Source organism: Sceloporus undulatus, chromosome 3 (genome assembly GCF_019175285.1).
Source record: "Sceloporus undulatus isolate JIND9_A2432 ecotype Alabama chromosome 3, SceUnd_v1.1, whole genome shotgun sequence".
NCBI lineage: Eukaryota > Metazoa > Chordata > Lepidosauria > Squamata > Phrynosomatidae > Sceloporus > Sceloporus undulatus.
In genome coordinates this window covers 6,580,667-6,604,056 of record NC_056524.1, presented here as the reverse complement: position 1 = coordinate 6,604,056, position 23,390 = coordinate 6,580,667, and the positions used below count along the sequence as shown (strand labels likewise).

At 43.7% G+C, this 23,390-nt stretch overlaps 1 protein-coding gene across 1 annotated transcript in view; it reads left to right on the top strand.

Moving 5' to 3' along the window:
* Window positions 1-20: 20 nt before the first annotated feature.
* The window catches only part of WNT11 (Wnt family member 11), a 60,073-nt gene continuing 36,703 nt past the window's right edge, over window positions 21-23,390 (top strand). Inside the window, 2 exon segments of the mRNA XM_042456276.1 lie at window positions 21-231; window positions 16,326-16,532. Coding sequence (XP_042312210.1) covers window positions 16,450-16,532 — 83 coding nt within the window. The 5' untranslated portion in view covers window positions 21-231; window positions 16,326-16,449.

Genomic DNA, 23,390 nt, shown 5'->3' with positions numbered 1-23,390 from the left:
TTAAATTCAATAAATGAATGTTTTCCCCCCCCCCCCTTTGGTGATGTTTGGTTTGGAGGGGTCCCCTGTAAACCCCCCAACAGCCCTTGTTTCAAAGATCTGAGGATTTTAGGGGGAAGAAAGAAGATTTTTTTTCAAAAAAGGAGTGCTGAAATCTCTTTTGGAAAGAAAATAATAGGAGGATTTGGAAAGGGAAGGAAGCGAGTGTCAAGCTTTCAAAACTGCTATAAGGTAAGATCTGGATGATAGACATATGCATTTTCCCCTCTTCCCCATAGCAAAACAAACAAACAAAAAGGGGAGATCCTTGTGTGGATTTTGGGGGGTGATCCATAATATTTTTGGGTGGAATGCTTTGAGACAAAGTGGCAATTTTCAGGGTGTGTTTGCAGGAATGGACTGGGTTTCTTTTCTTTTTTTCTTTTAGACACTTTGTGTCTTTCTAAACCCATCTTAGTGTGCAGATTCTTCCCTCCTTTGTGTATGTGTGGTCCATTTTTGCAACATTGACCAGACTGGGAAAGTGAAAAGTGTCCAAAATGTAACATAAGGGAGTGTGAAGAGTTACTTATCTGGGGGATGAGGAGGAGAGAGTGTCATTTACAACTTGGCAGTGACTCTGTACAGTACCCATAAAGAGGAGTAAAAGGGAAGAAACATGGGAAGAGGTTTTCTTCCTTTTCTTTCTTTCTTTCTTTGCCACCCAGATCCATAGTGCCAGCTCTGACTGGCAGCTGTAGTTCTCAAAGCCTTCAGGTGGGACTTGAACCCAGGACCTGCAAAGAAACATGGTTTGATATGAAGTAAAGCCCTTATTTGTCCACTCTGACTGGCAGCCACGGTGCCAAAGTTTCAGGCAGATTTTTTTCCCAGCCCCATCAGAAGTGCATCTACCATCTACACTGTCGAAATAATGCAGTTTGACACTACAGTACTTTAGGTGCTGTGGCTCCATCCTGTGGCAACCTCGGGATTTGTAGTTTTGCAAGGTCATTAGCCTTCTCTGCCCAGGAGTTCTGCTACCTCACCAAACTACATATCCCAGGATTTTGTAGCCATGGCAGTTAAGTTAAAGTGGCATCAAACTGCATTATTTCTGTAATGTAAATGCACTCTAAGTATTCCTTCCTAAATTATATATCTGAAGATTCTGTAGCCATGGCAGTTAAAGTGGTGTCAAACTTCATTATTTCCGGACTGTAGATGCACTCTAAGTACTCCTCTCTAAACTATATATCCCAGGATTCTGTAGCCATGTCAGTCAAAGTGATGTCCAACTGTCTTGATAGTGTAGATGAACCCAAAGTATCCATCCCGAAACTGCAAATCCCAGGGTTCTGTAGGATAGAGCTACAACCAACTACAGTTCTCAGGATCCCCTAGCACTGAGCCAGGCCAGTTAAAGCAGTCTCAGACTGGATTATTTTTGCAGTGTGTTTTGGATCTGAGTCGCAGATCCCAAGAGTTGATAGGATGTTGCTGTGGGAGTTAGACTGGAATCATAGCAGTATAATTGTGCCATGTGGAAGGTGTGATGTGAGAATCCCACACAATTTTGGAGGAAGGAAAGAGCCTTCCCTGGTCAGTATCTGTGATTCCTCTTCCCTCTGAGGTGCTGAAAACTTAATGGATCCAGTCCTGGGAGTCCTCTCTTATCTCCTGCACTTGGTTTTTCAGCCTTCTGTAAGATGATCATCTGGAAGGAATTTTAAAAAGCTCGTAAAAGCAGAGCAAACAAGCAGGGCTTCAATTGCATTTTTTAAAAAAATCTGGGATGAAAATGCTGGGCATTCAAATAAGAGGCTATTGCAGTTCTTGGGGGTGTTTTTGTGGGGGGGGGGGGACAACAATGCCCACCATCCTCAGCTATGCTATCTGGGGGGTTCTGGGAGCAGCAGTCCAAAAAAAGGTCCTTTCCTAAGTTTTGGGTTATTTTTAGTTGAGTGGCATGTTAAATCTTCACTTCCAGTTCATAAGTAAGTCTCATGATAGTCACTGGAGTAAGGACAGGCAGCCCTCCAGATGTTAGACTGCATCTCCCATCATTCCACAACACTGCTGATGTTCACTAGTCCTGCTGGGAGTTGTAGTCGAACAGCATCTGGAGGGCCTCATGATTCCCATCCCTGTACAGGAGCTTTCACAGAAGTGTGGCTAAGGATAAACATTAGGATTACCCATTGCAGAAATATATCCTATATAAATATTGGGAGAATATGTTCAGTATACAGCAGTAAGGTATAAATCAGAGCAATCTGAATTTTGATCTTGGTACAATTCGTTTACTCATGAGTAAGCTCTTTGCAAACAAGTCAGTGTGGCGTATTGGTTTGAGCACTGACTATAGAACAGGATTCAAATGAAACCCACTGGGCAAACCACACTCTGTCAGCCTCAGAGGATGGCAATGGCAGGCCCTCTCACTTGCCAAGAAAACCCTGTGATGAGTTTGCCTTAGGGATGCCATATGTCAGAAATGGCTTGAAGCCAAGCAACAACAACAACAAGATACAAATGTTCTGTTTATAATTCACATTATACATTGTATTCAGCCTCTATTGACTTGTCTTACAGAGAACAGGGTTTGAATCCCCGGTCAGCCATGAAACCCACTATAAATATCGGGGTGGGAGGGGGATTGTATTAAGGTTACAGTTAACAAGTCAAAGATGAACTGTACAAACAAATAATAATAATAAATCATTACCCTTGTAAGAAAGGTGTGCATCACCTATCAAAGAGTATAACAGAAGGAAATGGTAAAAAAAAAATCACTATTAACCAAATGCAAATCTGACCATGAGAAGCCAGGGGACAATGGAAGTTGGGTTGTGTCAGGATTTGCAGCTGCCTGTGAACCCATACCCTCCAGAGGTGCAACTCTATGGCCAGAATTAGTGAGACAAAGGCTGGTAGATTTTTCTCTCCATAGGATTAGGTTGTTTTTGCAAAGGAGATGAAGAGATCTCTCACAGGTGTCGTGTGCTGTCAAGTCATTTCTGATTTATGGCGACCCTAAGACAACCCTATCATGTGGTTTTCTTGGCAGAAATTGTTCAGAAGGGGTTCCCCTTTGCCATCCTCCGTGGTTGAGAGAGTGTGACTTGCCCAAGGTCACCCAGTAGGTTTCCATGGCTGAGCGAAGATCTGAACCCTGGTCTCCAGAATTGCAGTCCACTGTTCAAACCACTATATCAACACACTGGTTGTTGTTGTTGTTGTGTGTCTTCAAGTCATTTCTGACTTATGTTGACCCCCTAAGGCAACTTTTTGGGTAACCTTGAGCAAGTTGCATGCTCTCAGCCTCAGGGGAAATAACAACAACAACAATAACAACAACAACACATTTTATTTATATCCTGCCTACTCTGAGGTGGCTTACAGTAAAACAGGCAAATACATAATAATATAACAGGAAAGCAATGGGAAACCTTCTCCAAAGAAATCTTGCCAAGAAAACCCCATGATAGGGTTGCCTTAGGGTCGCCATAAGTTGGCAATGACTTGAAGCCACACAACAACAGCAACAAGAGGCAATTCAGCTTGCATGATAGCCTAATTTTCCCCAGAACATCTGCAATAACCCTCCAAAGGCCTGGCATCTCTATGCAACTCTAGCAGATACAGTAGTTACAGGCAACAGATCATCCTTCCTGGGTGGAAATTCCTGGAAGGAAGCCTCAGCAGGTGGGGAAACTTTGCATTGTGTTTCGGTGAAAAGGTGTCACATATTTTTGCAAGCCTTTTGAGTCCTGGAAGTTAAAGCACACACAGCTTCAAGAGGAATTTCCAAGAGGAAAGACTGAGACGTGCATGGCTAAATCTTTAAGCCATCAGCTGTCTTGTTTACCAAGGTGAAAAGTCAGACCACAGGTCAAGCCAGGAACAAGTGGCTAGTTATCTCCTACTCTTCACAGGGTCTTGTTTGCCTTTGGCTGATGCATTGTTTTCTTTGCACATCCCAGCATGTGTCTTGAGGCAGAAATGGTTTACAGTCCATAAACATCACTTTGCATCCCAAGGAAGGCGTGAGTCTTTAAGGTGCCATTAGATTCTTTGCTGTTGGCATTCTTGGACTTTAAGCTGGTTTTAAGAAAGGACTGGGGCTGCATCCACACTGCAGAAATAACCCGGTTTGACACCACTTTAATCGCCATGGCTCAATGCTATGGGATTCTGGGAATTGTAGTTTGTTGTGGCTCCATAGCTTTGCCAGAATTCCATATCATTGGGCCATGGCAGTTCAAGTAGTGTCCAGCTGGATTATTTCTGCATTGTGGATGCAGCCTAAGTAAATTCACAGCGGAAAAAAGAGGGAATTGGTCTGTGGTAATTCATTACGATCCCAGAAAAACAGAATTATAGTTGGGACATATGCGCTCCCCAAAAGTAATGCAGTCTCTCATTGATGCAGGAAATTCAGAGAGTATTTTATTTCACTCTCTACCTTTTTTCTCCATTACTGGTTTGTTAGTCTTCCACATATCAAACAAGTCCCTGTTCAAATCCTTTAAAGAAGGTAGGACCTTACTGAGAGCTGGTGCAGTGTACTGGTTTGAGTGCTGGACTATGACTCTGGAGACCAGGGTTCGATTCCCTCCTTGGTCATGAAGCCCACTGGGTGACCTTGGGTAAGTCACAGGCTCTCAGCCTCAGGGGAAGGCAATGGCAAACCCCCTCTGAACAAATCTTGCCCAGAAAACCACCACAACAAATCTTGCCCAGACAATAGTGAGTGTGAAAGGGTCTTACAGTTCTCCTAAGAAGCATTCTGAATATACTATTTTTGTTATTTATATCTCTCTCACCCCAGTTTGGGACTCAAGGCAGCTTGGAACACCTCAAGTTAAAGTTAAAAATCATCGGCTTTTAAATATTTAAAACATCCAGGTCTCCTGAAAAAGCAATTTTCAAGGGACTGTTGGATTGTTGGAATAAAAAGCTTTTTACTTGCCAGCAGAGAGATTGCAAGAAGGGTGGCAGTTTAACTTCTCTGGGAAGGGTGTTCCAGATCCCAGGAGCAGCCCATGAAAAGGCCCTGTGTCCCATGTTCCTACCAGGTGTACCAGTGTGCATGACGGGGCACAGAGAAGGGTCTTTCCAGCACATCTCAAAACACAGGCAGGTTTGGAAGTAAGAGTACAGTCCTTCAGATGATCCAGATCTGGACAATACGTGTATGTCTGTGCCTTCAAGTCACCTGTTGACTTATGGTGACCCTATGAATTTGATAGGGTTTTCTTAAGGTGTATGCACAGTGATAAAAATAAAGCAGTTTGACATCACTTTAACTACCATGACTGAATGCTATGACATATTCTTGGATTTGCAGTTCTGTGAAATATTTAGCCTTCCCTGCCAGAGTGTTCTGGTGCCGCAACAAACTCCAAATCCCAGATTTCTATAGGATGGAGCCATGGAAGTTAAGGTGGTGTCCAATTGCTTTATCTCTGAAGTGTGGCAGCAGCCTTAAGCAAGGAATACTCAGAGGTGCTTTGGGCAGCTCCATCCTCTGAAATATAGCCTGCAGCACCTATTAATAAAATCATAGAATCATAGAGTTGGAAGAGACCCCAAGGACCATCCAGTCTAACCACCTTCAGTCATGCAGGAACATGCAATGAAAGCACTCCTGACAGATGGTCATCCAGCCTCTCTTTAAAAACCTCCAAAGAAGACAACTCCAGTACTCTCCAACCCAGCATATACCACTGCCAAACAACTTTTACCATCAAGAAGGTCTTACTAATGCTGAGGTGGAATCTTTTTCTTGATAGCTTGAATCCATTGCTCCATGTCCCTAGTCTCTAGAGCTGCAGAGAATAAGCTTGCTTCTTCTTCAGTATGACATTCCTTCAAATATTTAAACATGACTATCATGTCACCTCTTATCCTTCTCTTCTCAAGGCTAAACATAGCCAGCTCCCTAAGTCATTCCTCAGAGGGCTTGGTTATCCGTTGGTAGTCTCCCATCCAAGTACTAACCAGGGCTGACCCTGCTTAGCTTCCAAGATCAGACAGGCTCTGGCACCTTTATGGCTTTCTATGAGAGCCAGTGTGGTGTAGTGGTTTGAGTGCTGCACTACAACTTTGGAGACCAGTGTTCGATTCCCGCTTGGCCATGAAATCTACCTTGGGCAGAACACGTGTGCTCAGCCTCAAGGGAAGGCAATGGCAAACCTCCTCTGAACAAATCTTGCCAAGAAAAGCCTCAGAAAGGTTCACCTTAGGGTCATCATAAATTGGAAAGGACTTGAAGGCACACAGCAGCAACAACCAACAATGTCATCACCAGCACTTTGAATTCTGCCTGGAAACAGATGGGTAGCAAGAGGGGTTGTTACAACAAGGGAGTCGTGTGCTCCCTGTAGAATCAACAGGCAGCCCTTCTTATCCACAGATTAGATGGATAGATAGATAGATAGATTTCAAAAAGCAAACCTTGATTTTGCCATTTTATATAAGCAGTGCCATTTTACAGTGCCATTGTGTCCAATGGGACTTGAGCATCCACAGATTTTGTTATCCATGGTGGAGTTCTGGAACCAAGGGCCCACTGCATTTTGTTTTGTTCTTTGCTTGCAGTATGATTTCTCTGAGCTGGGGCTGGTTTTGATGTTCTGCAATTTGTATTTCAGTTCTGCATTCTAACAGCTTAAAACAAAAAGCCAGCAGTAGTCTATGTGGTTCAAAGGTCAAACCCAGTGGAGAGATAAGAAGTATACAGTATCAGAAATAGCCCATCTCAGGCCCTGCAATGAAGGCTCCTGGATTAAGCCGTGAAGGTTTGAAGTGGGCTTCTTTCGGGCAGAGATTAAAGGCATTGATGGATACCAGCTGCAGGGCAGAAATAGAAGACAGAGAGGGAGATGTGACTAGCAACTTATCTCTACTTTCAGTTTCAAAAGGAAAAAAAGAAAGAAAACCTAGGGAGGGAAGGTGACTAAAGGCACGTTTGTTTTTTCCAATGGCCATTTTCCAAGAACGACATTTTAGAGATTCTTAGGCCTGTGGGAACCTTTGGATGAAAACTTTAATGTGCACAGCAGAGTGCAGCAAATGTGTCACAGAGGACAAGCTGTTCATCAAATCATTTCCAAGTACTGTATAACTTTCTCCTCAGAGGCAGACCAGGGAATGGAGCTCTTCCATTTTCCTTATACTCCCAGTGTTTCACGCACACTCATAAAAATTACAATTACAATACAGTTTGTGTCTCTCTTATCTGGATCCCTGAAATCCAAAATACTCCAAAATTCAATGCTTTTTTTTCCATGGGTAGCTGAGATAGTGACACTTTTGCTTTCAGATGGTTCAGTCTATCCAAACTTTGATTCATGCACAAAATTATTACAGTTAGTATGCATAAAATTAACTTCATGGGGGATGAGGTGTATATGAAACATAAATGAAATTTGTGTTTAGACTTGAATCCCATCTCCAAGATATCTCATTAAGTACAGTTGACCCTCCATATCCTCTGATCCTTTATCCATGGATTCAGTCAAAATATCCCCCCCCCCCCGTATATTCCAAACAATAACAACTTTGATTTTGCTGGTTTATATAAGGGATACCATTTTGCTACCCCATTGTCTATAATGGGATTTGATTTTGGTATCCACGGGGGGTCCTGGAACCAAACCCCAGCAGATACCACTGTATATGCAAATATTAATAAATCCCCAAAAATCCAAAACACTTCTGATCCCAAGCATTTTGGATAAGGAAGACTCAGCCTATATAATATAACAGAACAACAACATAATGGTAACAGGAGGTTGTGGGGAAATTCCTTCGCCATCATCATACTTTCTAGCCAGAATCAGATTGTTTTCTGATGTTGGGAGCAGGAATACTGTCAGTTTTGGGGAGAGCATCATCTGGTCTTAATTTTAGAGGCTTACTAGCTGATCCTAATTCAAATTTCCTCACCAAGAAAATCCACCCACCTCCCCATGCCAGAATTTAATGAGATGAAATGGATGCAGAATTGGAGACTGGTATTGTGATCCTTCATGTGTATACTGAAAAATTGACCCTGTTTTATAAAGAGCAATGTCTGTAGTGGTTAGAGCAGGGGTAAGCAACTATTAGAAGGCTAGGGTCCTCCTTGGAAGGTCCGCATCCTCATTGCACCCACTACTACAAATAATAATACAGTAATTCTTTTGCCCCCAAAAGGGGGGCATTGCTATCATGTTTTAGGGGCTTCCTTTGCCATCTTAGGTCCAGGAGAGTCCTTTTTAAACACATGATTAAGTTCACTGTAATCAATATTTTAATTTTCTATTTAGGAAAAACATAATAATGTTAATGTTAATAGCTACTTTCTGACTGTCATCTCCACATGTCATGAATTTGACTGTCTGTTTACTGCTGTTTTGGAAACCTGGCAACAATAGTCCTAATAAATCAGGAGTAAGAACTTTGTGGCTGTCCATATGTTGTTGAACTGCAGCTGCTATCATTGGCTATATGGGCTACGGCTGATGGGAGTTGCAGTCCAAGAACATCTGGAGGGCTTCAGGGATCCCAGCCCTATAAGGAAGATATCAGCTTAGCTCAGGGGATGAAAGACTTGCAGCCCACCAGATGTTGCTGGACTACAACTCACAATAGGTCTTGCCATTATGTTGTTGTGCCTTCAAGATATTTCTGCTGGGTTTTCTTGGCAAGATTTATTCAGAGGGGGCTTGCCTTCGCCTTCCTCTGAGGCTTGGAGAGTGTGACTTGCCCAAGGTCATTCAGTGGGTTTCCATGGCTGAGTGGGGATTTGGACCCCTGTATCGAATCATCGTCCCATGCTCAAATCACTACACCACACTGGATCTCCTAAGAGGCAACATTGTTGTTGTTGTTGTTAGCTGCGTTTAAAATGACATTGACTGAAGGCAACCTTGTGGACTCCACAGTCCCCTACCTTCCACTGTGTTGCTTTGTTCCTGCACACTCATAGACAATAGCAAAAAGGTGATGAGCTGATATCCAATTCTATCTGCCTGTCTGTATCTGAGAACCAGCGTGGTGTAGTGATTTGAGTGTCGGACTATGACCCAGGGTTGGAATCCCAGATCAGCCATGGAAACCCACTGGGTGACTTGGGTAAGTCTCACACTCTAAGCCTTAGAGGATGGCAATAGTAACCCTTCTCTGAAGAAATAAACTAAGAAAACTCCATGATAGGGTCATCATAAATCGGAAATGACTTGAAGGCACACAACAACAACAATCTATCGATCTATCCATTCAAAAAGAAGCTGGACAGCTCCCTGCTAAGGATGCTCTAGTTCAGTGGTCCCCAAATGTTGGTCCTCCAGGTGTGATGGACCCCAGTTCTCAGAAGCCCTAGCGAGCTTGGTCCACTGTCAAGAATTCTGGGAGCTGAAATCCAAAACACCAGGGGGACCAAAGTTTGGGAACCACTGCTTTAGTTGGAGATCCTGCACCGAGCAGCAGGTTGGACTTGGTGGCCCATGGGATCCCTTCCAACTCTATGATTCTACAATATTGATTGTTGGTCTTCCATTCAATTACTATCCAGGGCTGACCCTGCTTAGCTTGCAAGAGCAGAAAGGATCTAGTTTAGGCTTATTTGAGTTGGTTTACATTTGTAGAAAGGAATGGGAGCTTTCACTCATTTTGTCCTTAAAGAAAGAAGCAAGTATTTTCAGAAATTTTGATCTTGCTGTAAGATAATCCTTAAAAATGGCACACACATTCTGATTTGGGACTTCATGTGTGTGCAGAAATTCCTATTTTCTTGGGTGACATTTTCTCTTTGTGAGAGGGAAAAAAAGGGGGCGGGGGTTCTTGTGTAGAAAAGTCCCAAACAGTAGATTCTTGATACAAAGCACTTTTCCTCTGGAATGAGGCTTTGAGTGTTACTATGACTCTGGAGACCATTGGGTGACCTTGGGCAAGTCACATGCTCTCAGCTTCATGGGACAGCAATGGCAAACTTCCTCTGAACAAATCTTGCCAAGAAAACCCCACGATAGGGTTGCCTTGGGGTAGCATAATTTGGAAATGACTTGAAGGGACATAATAGCATCAAGAACAAGTTAATGAGCTTACCAATGGGTGCCGTTTTCCCAGAATGCCCTGGAACAGTGCTGCACCAGGGGTATTGTGGGTAATCAAAAGAATAAGAAGCCTGCTGAACTACCTGCCAGTGCGAGGGGACTGGGGTCAGCCTCACCATGCCCAGAGTGTGGAAAAGTTACCTTTTGGGGTAACAATACAGGGAATCCTGGTTAAGAAGTTGTAGTTCAAAAATAATGCTTGTGAGCCTTGATCCTGCCTGAGGATGCCAGAAGTTTGTCCTGGCCTTTGTTAAAAGACATGGTTTGGCAATGAAGTCATGCATGAATCATGATCAAAGGTGCCTAGGCCCATATAAGTCCTCAGAAGCAGTTTATTTAAAAGGAAAGGGAGTGTACAATGAAAGATGTGTCTTTCTTCTCCATTCCTATCTTCCAACTATCTTATTTTGGGAGGGACAGTTCCAATTATGGTAATCCTCTGTTGTCCCACTTTTTCAACTGCTTTTAAAGTGTCCCAGTTTCTCGCGCCTCCTCCCACCTTCCGCCTTTTATCCTCAGCTTATTTAAATTGCTGCAAATGGGGGTTCGATGTGTAAAAGTAGTTTTAATACAATTAATTCAGCAGGCGGGAAGAGGAGAGGAGGGAGCAGAATCTTCCCCTTCCCCATTGGTTTAGGCAAAAGCAAACTGCTACAACATCTCCTAGTCTGTGTGTTCATCCTCGTGAATAGCTTTTGCCACCTTTACCACACTTTCTTGTTGCTTGGCCATGCAGCCCATTTTTCAACTGTGAAATGTTGGAGGCCATTGCAACAAAGTTGTATGTTTACATGTGTGTGTGTGTGGGGGGGGGGATAGAGAGAAGGAAGGAAGGAAGGAAGGAAGGAAGGAAGGAAGGAAAGAAAGAACGAATTTGGGATGCTCTTTGGTGGAAAACATAGAGCAATACTGATGTCAGGCCATGTTTTTCTTTTCTAATGCGTCACTGTGTGTGTGTGTGTGTGTGTGAGAGAGAGAGAGAGAGAGAGGGGGGGGGTGCTTTTTTGGGGGAAATTAGAGCAACTCTGACATCATGAACACAGGAAAATCTCCTCAAAACTATGTAACACATGCTCTTTTGTGTCTCCAAATGTGTGTCCCAGTGGTTGAGCCTAGAAAATCTGCTTTCTTGGATGATTACACCCAGACGCCTCCAGATTATAATCTCTAGGTTGCTTCCAGGGACTCTAGCCCCAAAAGGGAATTTTCCCAAACTCTGGTGTGTGTTTGTGCATTTGCATATGTGCACATATGTTTATGCACAAGCCATAAGCCTTACTGCAAGATGTTCCCCACTGGCTATCTTGACAAAGCAGCTGCACATTGGAAGAGCATTTGTTGTTTTGTGTGTTTGGCTTTGCATGCCTGGCAATACATACAGCGTAACAAAGCGGATAAGAAAGCTGAGTTTACAAATACAAAAATGTCTTGGAGTCAGATCGGAAGTCTGTGGTAAATAGCCCCTGGGCAGCCTTGAAATTGAGATCCCCTCTTTTGGTATGGTGACAATATAGCCGACCTGTTTTACAGGGATATCATAAGTTGTTCTTGCGTGTCTTCAAGCCATTTCCAACTTATGGTGACCCTAAGGTGAACCCTATCATGGGGTTTTCTTGAAAAGTTTCTTCAGAAGGGGTTTGTCATTGCTGTTTCCTGAGGCTGAGGGTGTGTGACTTGCCCAAGGTTGCCCAGGAGTTTGTCACACGAAGGAGCTCGGGAGTTTATCCCATGAATATCATAGAAAAATCACGCAATTACGCATAACAATTTCACAAAACTCACCATTAAAGTGGTCATAAAGAAGCATTAATGCACATCTTTTTGCTTTTGAGATTTCAGTGACAATGCATTTCTGATATCACTTTATGTGCGCAATTGCGTGTGATAATCAGTCACTCAATTACTCACCATTTTCGTTTTTTTGCAGGATGCTTTAAATGTCCTTTAATCTCTCTTTAATGCCAAAATTAGCCACAGTGTGATAAACTCACAAGTGGATTTACATGGCCCAATTGGGATTTGAAACGTGGCCTCCATAGTCCTATTCCAATATTCAAATTCCTCACACCACACTGTCTGTCTGTGGTAAAACAATATATATGAAGATTAGGGTTCTAAGCTTCACCAAAACTCTCCATAGAAGTTAAAATTACTAAACCGAGTCTAGGATACTTTAGAGATATCATGAGATGATGTGACTCACTGAAGAATGCTCTGCAAGAGGAAAAGAGGAAGAGCACATCCTGTCCAACAGTCTCACTGTGGAAGGGGGACTCCCCGTTAATTTCCCCTCATCCCACTTTTGGGAGCCAGTGTGGTGTTGTGGTTTAAGCATTGGTCATAGAATCATAGAATCGTAGAGTTAGAAGAGACCCCCAAGAGCCATCCAGTCCAACCCCCTGCCATGCAGGAAATCTCAATCAAAGCATCCCTGACAGATGGCCATCCAGCCTCTGTTTAAAGACCTCCAAGGAAAGAGACTCCACCACTCTCTGAGGGAGTTTGTTCCACTGTTGAACAGCCCTAACTGTCAGCAGTCTTTGGCAGAGAAGGTTACAGACCTTGCAAAACTACAAATCCCAGGATTCTATGGGACGGAGCTACAGCACCTAAAGTTGGTGTCAAGCTGAACTATTTCTACAGTGTAGATGCACTCCAAGAGATGTTGTCTCCATCAGTCCAGTCATGCTGGCCTTGTGAAGCATCCACACTGACTCAGAAAGAGCCCTAGACAGAGGCATACTTACCAGGGGCTTAGGTAAAAGTTTAGCCACAAGAGAAGAGGGCAAAAGGAAGGCATTGCTCACTAATAAGGATTCTACCCCCCAATGAAATTGACATTCTGTCCCAAAATCTCTAGCATTGCAGAAAGCGAGTCATGCAGACCTAGCACCCACCCTCCACCTGTCCCGATTTGACAAGGACTGTCCCATTTAATCCTCTGCCGTCCCACATTTTCAGCTTCCTTTAAAATGTCCCCATTTCTCCTCAGTTATAAACCTGGCAAAAATCAAACATTCAGAGTTTCTTCTGATCTCCATCATTCAACCTAGGGAAAGGTTCTGTGCACAGAAACCATTTTTGTAAGCCGTCTTGCGTTCCAGACTGATAGCTTTTACCAGGAGCCTGGAACGTCTGTGGAGACCTGGGTTGGACTCTGCCATAAAACCCCCTGGGTGACCTTGGGCAAGTCCCATGCTCTCAGCCTCAGGGGGAGGCATCGGTGAACCCCACTGAACAAATCTTGCCAAGAACACACTGTGATAGAATCATAGAATTGGAAGAGACCCCAAGGGCCATCCAGTCCAACCCCATTCTGCCATGCAGGAACTCTCAATCAAAGCATCCCTGACAGATGGCCATCCAGCCTTTGTTTAAAGACCTCTAAGGAAGGAGACTCCACTACACTCCGAGGGAGTGTCTTCCACTGTCAGGATGTTCTTCCTAATGTTTAGGTGGAATCTCTTTTCCTGTAGCTTGCATTCATTGTTCTGTCTTCTAGTCTCTGGAGAAGCAGAAAACAAGCTTCTTCCCTTCTCAATATGACATCCCTTCAAATATTTAAACAAATATTTAAACAAAGATTGACAAAGATTGGAAACAGAGAGCCAGCGTGGTGTAACAATTTGAGTGTTGGAATACGACCCTGAAGACTAGGGTTTGATTTCCCACTTGGCCATAGAAACCCACTGGGTGAAACTTGGGCGAGTCACAGCCTCTCAGCCTCAGAAAACTCCATGATAGGGTTGCTGTAAGTCAGAAAAGACTTGAAGGCACACAACAGCACCCACTACAATCCCAGCCTTGAAAGTTGTCCAGGTGCATGATTTGCCTCTCTATAAAAGAGAGACTTGCTGCAACAACTCTATCAGCACCTTTCAATATAGAGCAGGGCTGCATCTGCCATTCGGAAAAGCACAGCTGTTGCCCCAGGCGCTAGATGATGAGAAGATTTTGGAGGAGAGAGAGTGTGTGCCATAAGGTCCCCCCTGCTTCTGGCAAGCTAGTCTGTTACCTTTCCTGGTGATGGAAGATGCTCTCCCCTTGTCAGTCTCAAAGAGATATCCAATTGCTGGGTCTGTCAGCTCTTCTAAATGGGCAAGGACCATTTGCTTCCCTTACGGCAGCAAACACTCAAATTAGCTTCCCTGATCAGGTAAGTCAGGCATCCACAAGAGTGCCAAAATTTTAATTCTATGCGTAGAAATGTATTAAGAGGCGATGACAATTCTGTCATTTTTGCTTTGGTTTGTATAACAATATATACCCATATATTGTTATACAAACCAAAGCAAAAATGACAGAATTACTTGAGTTAGTGAAACAGATGTATTCTTTACTTGAGTTAGTGAAACAGATGTATTCTTTAACAAGAGATTTGGTACATGATGAGTCTCCGTTATCCGAAATTCCAAAAACCAAAATATTCCAAAAACCAAAACTTTTTTCCTTGGTGGCTGAGATAGTGACACCTTTGCTCCTTGACAGTTCAGTGTACATAAATTTTGTTTCATGCACAAAATTATTAAACAGAGGCTGGATGACCATCTGTTGGGAATGCTTAGACTGTGTATTCCTGCAGAACAAGTGTTTGGACTGACTGGTCCTTGGCAGGTCTCTTCCAACTCTAGGGAGTTTATCACACTGGGGCTAATTTCGGCATTAAAGATTGATTAAAGTACATTCAAAGCATCCCGCAAATAAAGCAAAAATTGTGAATAACTGCAAATGATTATCACACGCAATTGTGCAAACAAAGTGATATCAGAAATGCATTGTTGCTGAAATCCTGAAAGTAAAAAGATGCATGTTAATGCTTTTAATGGCGGGTTTTGTGAAATGCCATGTGAAATTGTTTCGTGTGATTATGGATTTTTCTGGGATATTCATGGGATAAACTCCCAATCGCCTTCATGTGATAAACTCCCATGAGTCTATGAGTCTATTATTCTAGCCACAAGAAGTAAGAGAGCTGATGTTGTGTGGCGGTTTTGAATTAGGACACCAGAAGCCCCAGGTTTGAATCCCTCCCCAGCCATGGAAACCCACGGAATGACCTTGGACAAATCACTCTCTCTCCTAGCCTTAGAAGATGGCAATGTTACACTTTCTTTGAATAAATCCAACCAAGAAAACCCTGTGATTGAGTCCCCTTAAGACAGACAACTTGAAAGCACAGAACCACAACAACAACCACAACGAAAACAGGGTAGAAATAATACATCAGTCCTCTGTATCCACTGATTCCTTATCTATAGAGTCAACCATCCACGGTTTGAATGTATATCTCTCCAAATGACAAACCTTCATTTTGCCATTTCACATGAGGGACACCATTTTAGTGTGCCAATGTCTATAGTGGGACTTGAGCATCCACGGATTTTGGTATCCATGGGCAATCCTAGAACAAAACCCCAGCGGATGCCATGGGCCCACTGTAGTAAGAACTATATTTCTACGAATCATGAACAATCTGGCATTCCCCTTCCTTCCTGCCTCAGTCCTCCAAGTCTCCTGCCCACAGTTCTCTGGAGATGCCTCACATTTTTGGGGTGTCTGTTTAGTTCCAGACTCATTTCTTCCATGCTGTCCAGGTGTGATACTGAGTTAATGAAGTGAGAAGGAGAAGGAAAAGGAGAAGGAGGTGGGGGGTGGTCCCTTGCAACAAATGCATGCACGCAAGCAACCCCTTGCACCTGCAGAAAGGAGACAGCACCTCCACAAGCCCACATTTGCTCTGGCCTTTTGTCCTTTCCTTAGCAGGGGCTCTTTTACTGCACTCCACTTTTAATATACTGTATTTGCAAATGAGCCAGGATCAAGATTAAAATCTCCAGGGATATTGGGAATGGACGGCCATACCATTCCTTTCTTTCCCATTTCAATCAAACATATACATTTTTTTAAATATGTGGGGAATTTACGTTAGCAGAAGGAGCAGGGAGGATAAAGCTAGGATAAAGCTTGAACACCCACCATGTGCAGTTAACTAAATGCATACAAGAGGACTTCAGCATGTTTGTGTAATGGGAGCCACACAGCTTGTCTGTTTCTTTGACTGTAGAGATTCTCTCCAGAAGAGAAGGATGGTGTTCAGAGGGAGGCAAGCTGAATTCTGCACATGATTCACAAACCTCTCCTTTGCCATTGTCAAGACTTGATTCCTCTGTCTGGATGAGTGTGATGTACTTGAGTGTTCACTTTGTCTTCTATTTTTTGTCATCTAATTCTCAATTTTAGGTTGGCATCTCCCATTGTGCAGAAAAAAAAGGATTCGCTCTCCACCACCAACGCTCTCACCACCAAGAAGCAGATCTCTTCCTTTTTGTCTCCTTAAGAGATCTGGGTGGAGAGAAGGTGGAAGATGGCAATGAAGCGACAGTGTCTGGTGGCCCTTTTCCTGGCTTTCATTTTGCAGAACGGGACCTGCAATGGAATCAAATGGCTGTAAGTTTTTTGTTTTAATTTTCTGTGTCTTTTTTTTTTTTCAAAAAAAAAACTACCTAAGCACCATGGAGGTTGATGGAGTATTAAATATGCAGTTTTGCCACATCCCCAAAGCACCTGATCCATGTGTGGTGCATTGCTGGGTTAGAGGGCAGGAAAAAGATCCAATCATTTCTAGGTTGGAGACTGAAACCTAATAGTGAATATGCTTGGCATACAAATATTTCCCCATGAAATGAGGTGCAGGAGGGCCTTATTTCAACACAGAAAGGGGAACAATTGATCTCGTACAAACTCCTTTCCAAAACTTCAAGGCAAGAGTGGGAATTGTGTAGCCCTCTAGATATTTTTGTTGGACTGCAAGCACCATCAGCCATAGGAACAGAACAAATGGTGAGGAATCATAGGCATTCCAGTCCAAGAATGTCTAGAAGTCTACATATTTCCCATCTCTAACCAATGACAAGGAATAGTGGAGAGTAGCACAACCACCTGCCAGCATTTAGCCCTACTTTGAGCTTTGATTTCAAAAGGCAATTTTCTAGTCCTCAAGGCTGCAGATAGTAGGCTTGGAAAGTGTTGTCGGAGCCTGTGGTGAAATCAGACTGGAGGAAAGGCTGAAGGGGATGTCGTGAAGCTGGGTCTTCCTTAGTGCCTTTCAAACAGAAAGTGCATTTTTTGGTGTGTCACTACAGAATATGGATGATTCTAAAGAAGTCAAGGCAGACAAACCAGAAGGTTTGGATTTCAAAACCCCCCACTGTTTTTTTGGATGCTAAAACAACAAAGCTTGCCAAAGGGTATGGGGGAGAGAGGAAAGAAGAAAGATCACCCAACAGCATCCCAGCTCCAGTTCCTTAGATGATTTCTGTGCAAACCAGCAAACCAAACCTTCAAACAGCAGCCCATGTGCTTTTGTCATTTGCAGGCTGCCTGTTTAAATACTCTCTTTGGATACCATTCTAAGGCCATGCATGTTTGTTCTGAACAACCACCTCTTGTAACAGCTGCCTGCCAGCCGGCCTGCTCTTTCGCTTGTCAGGATATCATACTGAACAGATACATGGCAGATGCTATTTCTCAGATCAGCACAGCGTGGGGCATGCCTCGACTGCTCGAGTCTCTTCCCAGGACCTATTTATTTAACATCCCAGAGCAACTGTGGTGTTGTGGCACATTCTGAAGTGTACACATGCTCCTCACAGCAGTCCCCATAACCATATCCCCAAGAAGATATTAAAGAAGAATAAGCATCAGGTAGCAGGGGTGATCCATATCAGTAAGTCATTGCCAGGAATGTTCATCTTCAACCAGGAGCAGGGCTTTTGTAAAGCTAATGGGTCTTAATGGCACACTGAACACCAAGTCATCCTGAATGTGGTCTGTATAATAAGAGTGATATCTCATTGCAGGGAAAATTTTTGCTCGACTGTATCTTAAACAGGGAAGCTTCTGATAATGATTTCAAATGATGTCAATGTTTCTGCTGATCAAAAAGCGATAGTATTTTGACCTGGTGAGCTCTGGGTTCACTAAACCCTGCCATTGTTCTGGCATAAGCAAAAGGCAACAAAAATTATCTTCAAGTATTATATACTCTGTATAACCTTCTTTGGTCTTGAAGTTTGTAAATAGTTTCCAAAGGTTTCCCCATGTAGAGTGATTTACAGTAGCAGGTGATGCTTTTTCTTTTCCTTTTTTCCCATGGGAAGAAGAATGGGGAAAAGTTGCACTTGCTAAGTTCTTGCACACTCTTGTTACAGCACAAACAGATTTTAAGAAGAGAAAGAGCAGGCAACCCAGGTTTAAGTATCTTTGAAATATCATTGGTGCTCCAAATAAACTGGTTCCCCAAACTCACCCCTGCTGGCTTGTGTTCACAGTGCCTTTGATTTCCTCCTTGGTTTGGTCCTCCCCCTTTCAGTTTGTGCTTAACTTTAAGCTTTGTCATTGAGATTATGGGCTTAAATGTTAAGTACATGCTCTTAGAGTTTGGAGTCTGGAATAAAAGGCCAAGCATCTGCAGAAGGAGAGTGAAGCAGGCACAGAGCTTAAAAGCAATGACTAATAATAACAATGTAATTAATCTTAAAATCATTAAGTCTGGTAGAATTCAGAGACATAGCTGTGTTAGTCAGGAATATCAATATGCAATGTCAGGAAATCAGTATGCCTTAGAGACTAACGGCGAGGAGGGAAATATGGTAGCATGAGCTTTGGTAGACTTAGGGGGTGTACTGGCATCTTTGGCCGCCCCCAGGCCAATGTGATGCCACATGCTGCACCACATGGCGGGCGGCATCATGGTGCCCCTCTGGCATTGTGTCTCATTCCAGTTGACTAGCCACATACAATATACAAAAGTTTGGGTCTTTTGCAGCAACATCCCACCCGCCCCCCCACCCTGAAAAAACTAGTTGAACTCCAGAGAAAAAGTCTTCATAGTTTTTTTTTATACCAAACATTCCTTCAATGTTTGCCCTTCTGTCTGCTGTGCATGGATTCAGATGGCTGAGCATTTCTGATAGAAGGAGGGCAAATAGATGTGAATAGGTGCAAATAGGTGCAGAAAGGTTATGACAGTTAAACATCGATGTAAATGTGCAAAAATCTGCCTCAGTTTGGGTTTGATTCCCAGCTCATCCATGTAACCAGTCAAATCACACTCTCTCAGCCTCAGGGGAAGGCAGTGGCAAACCTCCCCTGATCAAATCTTATCAAGACAACCCTGTGATAAGTTCACCTTACGGTCGCCAGAAATCAGAAACAACTTGAAGGTATACAACAACAACAAGTTGTGATTAATAATAAGATTTAAGCCAATTTTGGAAGCAAAATACATTGCTTCCTGTGTGTGTGTGTGTGTGTTGTTTGCCTTCAAGTCATTTCTGACTTATGGTGACCCTACCTAAGGTGACCCTATCATGGGATTTTCTTGGCAAGATTTGTTCAGAGGTTTGTCATTGCCTTCCCCTGAGGCTGAGAGCATGTGACTTGCCCAAGGTGACCCATTGGGCTTACATGGGTTTCAAGGCTGAGCAGAAATCGAACTCTGGTTTCCAGAGTCCAGAAAATGTCTATTTTGCAACCCTCCTGCCAACCCCCCCCCCCCAAAAGAAAACTTAACAGAAAATCCATGTGTGTTTCTCCATAAACAAACAGTACCAAAAGGCATCCTGATCTGCATAGCACCTCTTGTCTGCTCTCCCTTTTTATCCCTTGTGTTGTCAGGACCCCTTGTATTATTTTGGTCAAGGATAGGAAAAGTCACAAATATTCCTCATTCCCCCTTTGAGACAGGTTTATAGTACAAGGGATTTGGAACTGATTTTAAAGAGGACCGCTAGGAGGAGCCCCATGCAACACTGCACACTGCAAGCACACCAGCAGCTTTTCCCATTAGTTGGTATGGCCAGGCAAAGGGATGTTAAAAACAGGGGTGGTGAAAAACATATCTCTCCCTCTGCTCCACTTCTATCATTGGCCAAGTCTTATGAAGAACGCCGTTCATATTTTGTGGGAATTTCAACAGAGCGGTTCCCTTTTAAGGCCAGGGTGGGGGATTGTGTTGGGTCAAAGGGCCATGTTTCTCCCCTAAGACCCACCTTGTTGTTGTTAGCTGCCCTTGAGTTGGATCCGACTCATGGCGATGCTGTGAATGAAACATCTCCAAGAATCCCTGTCTTCCACTGCCCAGATCCTGTAAGCCCTTGCCCATAATAACCCCCCTGATTGAGTCTATCTATCTGGTTTGTGATCTTCTTCTCTTTCTTCTCCCATCTACCTTTCCTAACATTATCATTTTTCTAGTGATCTGTGCCTTTTCATGATGTGGCCAAAGTACGATAGTCTCAACTTGATCATCTTTGCTTCCAAGGAGAGCCCTGGTCTGATCTGTTCAAGAACCCATTTGTTTGTCTTTTTGGCTGTGCATGGGATCCTAAGGACTCTTGTCCAGCACCACATTTCAAAGGAGTTGATTTTCCTTCTTTCAGCTTCCTTCTTAATCCAGCTGTCACATCCATACATTGTAATTGGGAATACAATGTCCTGGATGATTCTGACTCTAGTGCTCAGTTTTATGTCTTCGCTCTCCAGTATCTGCCCATCCTGTTCCTAGTCTTCTTCTTATTTCTTGACTGCAGTCTCCATTCTGGCCAATGTTTGATCCTAGATATGGGGATTCTTTGATTATTACAATTTCCTTGTTGTCGAGATTGAATTTGTGTGTTTTTTCTGTGGTCATTATTTTGTTTTCTTTATGTTCAGCCTCAGACCTGCCTTTGCACTTTCATCTTTGACCTTCCTTATTAACTGTTCCAATTCCTGAATGTCTTCTGCTAATATTATAGTGTCGTCTGCATATCTTAGGTTGTTAATGTTTCTTCCTCCTATCTTCAATCCTCCTTTTTCTGATTCTAATTCTTATGTTTTCAGCATATAAGTTAAACAAGGAAGGTGATAGGATGCAGCCTTGCCTCACCCTTTTGCTTATTGGGAACCACTCTGTTTCCCTGAATTCTGTTGATTCCTCATCAGGACTATCAGATATAGTGGCACCCACATGTAGGATGCCTGAAAATGCACACACACACACAAACCCAGGAAACTTTGGCTTTGGGGAAAAAAAGATGTGCTTTTTTGCTATTAAACAATACAGGGAGGGTCTTCTTGTTGTTAAGGGTTATGGTTTTAACCTATAAACCTCAGTATGGCTTGTGATGGTGTACCTTCAAGTTCTTTCCGACTCATGACAGCCCTAAGGCAAATCTATTGTGGGCTTTTCTGGGGCTGCGTGGGTTTCCACGGAAGTACAGACTAAAAGGTACATACTGTAGTTAATAAGAGAGGGATGAATGGACATTGTGACAAATAATAACAAAGATGGCAATAGAATGTAAATATATAAGCAATTGTTTGTGCTATTTATTTATGTCATTTTTTCATGTGAAAACAATGAACTAGATAGAAAGAATTTAATGACAAAGCTAGAGCTCACCCCTGGGGATTTTATTAAACCTGAAGTACCAGCTGCACTTGCTCGCCTGCTTGGGTGGGTAAGATAAGAAGATTTTAATCTTGTTTCTATTCAGAAAATGGATGGAGAGCAGAGCACAACAGGGGCATTTCTAGGTGGGGGGTACAGATAGCACCAGGTGACATCTTAGCGGGGGATGTCTCTTGGTGCACTAGTGGGAAGGGACTACCTTCTGGTGTCCCTCTCCATGAATAGTCTAGGACATCCAGAGACTGAAGATCCTGGAAAGGACCTGGTCCACCTTCCAGGAGGCAGCAAGTAAGACAACCAGGATGCTGTTGGCATGCTGTGATGAACACCCAAAGGCCACTTCCTTCACCAAATAATGCCTGGAGCCCTTCGGGAATTGCAAGCAAAGCAGGTAGACTGGAATGGCTTGGGGCACAGGTGGTCCCTTTGGGTGTCCTGGTCCACTGCCCTGTTGGTGGCAAGGAGCCTGGCTTCTCTCTTCCACAGTGTCTAGATCTACTCCTGTGGGATTGCTGGCTTGGCTGTGGGGATGCCAGGCGACCTGGGGATGACAGCATGAATTACTGCACTGGGGTGACACCAACCTTAGTGCCCCAAACAAAGTCTGGGCAACCAGCAAAATACTGGTTGCTACACAGCTGATAGCCAGCAGTAAATGAGCAAGCCCAGCCATGGATCAGCTTTACAGTTCAGCACTTAGTTACTTTACTTTAGGGGCTGGACAGACCTCCCAGAAAGGGCGGGCTGGAGGTGCCCATTTTTGCTCCTGAGAGATGCCTCAGCAGCCAAATTGTGTGGCGTCCCTCTGCACCAAAAATAACCTGGAAAAACTGGGTTCTTTTAGGTGCGCACAGCCAACGTCACGAGTGTGCCATTGGCAGACTGTCACAGGTCGATGACGAGAGTGTGGCACCGTGACATGTGGATGCTGCATTGCACTTGCATCATCATGGGGGCTCCCATGTGGACTAGAGGCCACCACGACACTGGCGCTGGCACATACTAGGGTTTGGGAGTGTGCGGTTGCTGCATGCTCCTGAACCCTAGAATTGGCACCAGGATGGTGGTTCCCGCCTGTTTGTACCAGACCCTAGTTAATACAAGCCAAACAAAGTTCAGCAATGTCCAAATCAGGTAAATGGCATCCAGAGTCAATAAACACAGTCCGGGTCAAGTACAGGGTTGGGAACATGACAGGGAGCCAGGTAGGTCAGATAATCTCCTACAGTCCCTGGAGAGCAGGGCTGGGAATTTATAGATCAGCAGCTCAATGCAGCTGCTGCTTATTTCCTGCTTCCTAGAAATCCTTTGAGACCTCCTCAAGCCCTCCCTTTGTTGTCTCTGCTTGGTGACGGTAGGTAGGGGTAAGTGGTTTTCTGTAACTGAATGGGCAGCAGGACTCTCTGCCAGAACTGGTCCTGAACTCTGGTCTGTCTTGGAGACATGGGGCTCTGGAACCTCCTCCTGCTCTAGTTCAGCATCAGGTCCAACTATGTCCACTGCTTCAGTCTCTGAGTCTGAGTCCATGTCCATGTTCTGGAATGAGGCCATGACACAAATAGCCAGGGATTGACTATGGATGTGCCATGACAGTTCTCTCCCTGCTCACTGGAGATTCCACGCTGACTTCTGCATAAATACACCAGGAGAACTTTAGATTCCACAGCCTTCAACAAACCTCTGCTTTGCTATGACTTCTCCCCAAGCAAATAAATACAGTACAGTGGGCCCTGGAAATTCTCTGGGGTTACCATGTATGAATGCACGAGCTGGAGAATTAGGAAAACAGATAAAAAGAAAATCAATTCATTTGAGGCTTGGTGCTGGAGAAGAGTCCTGAGGATACCATG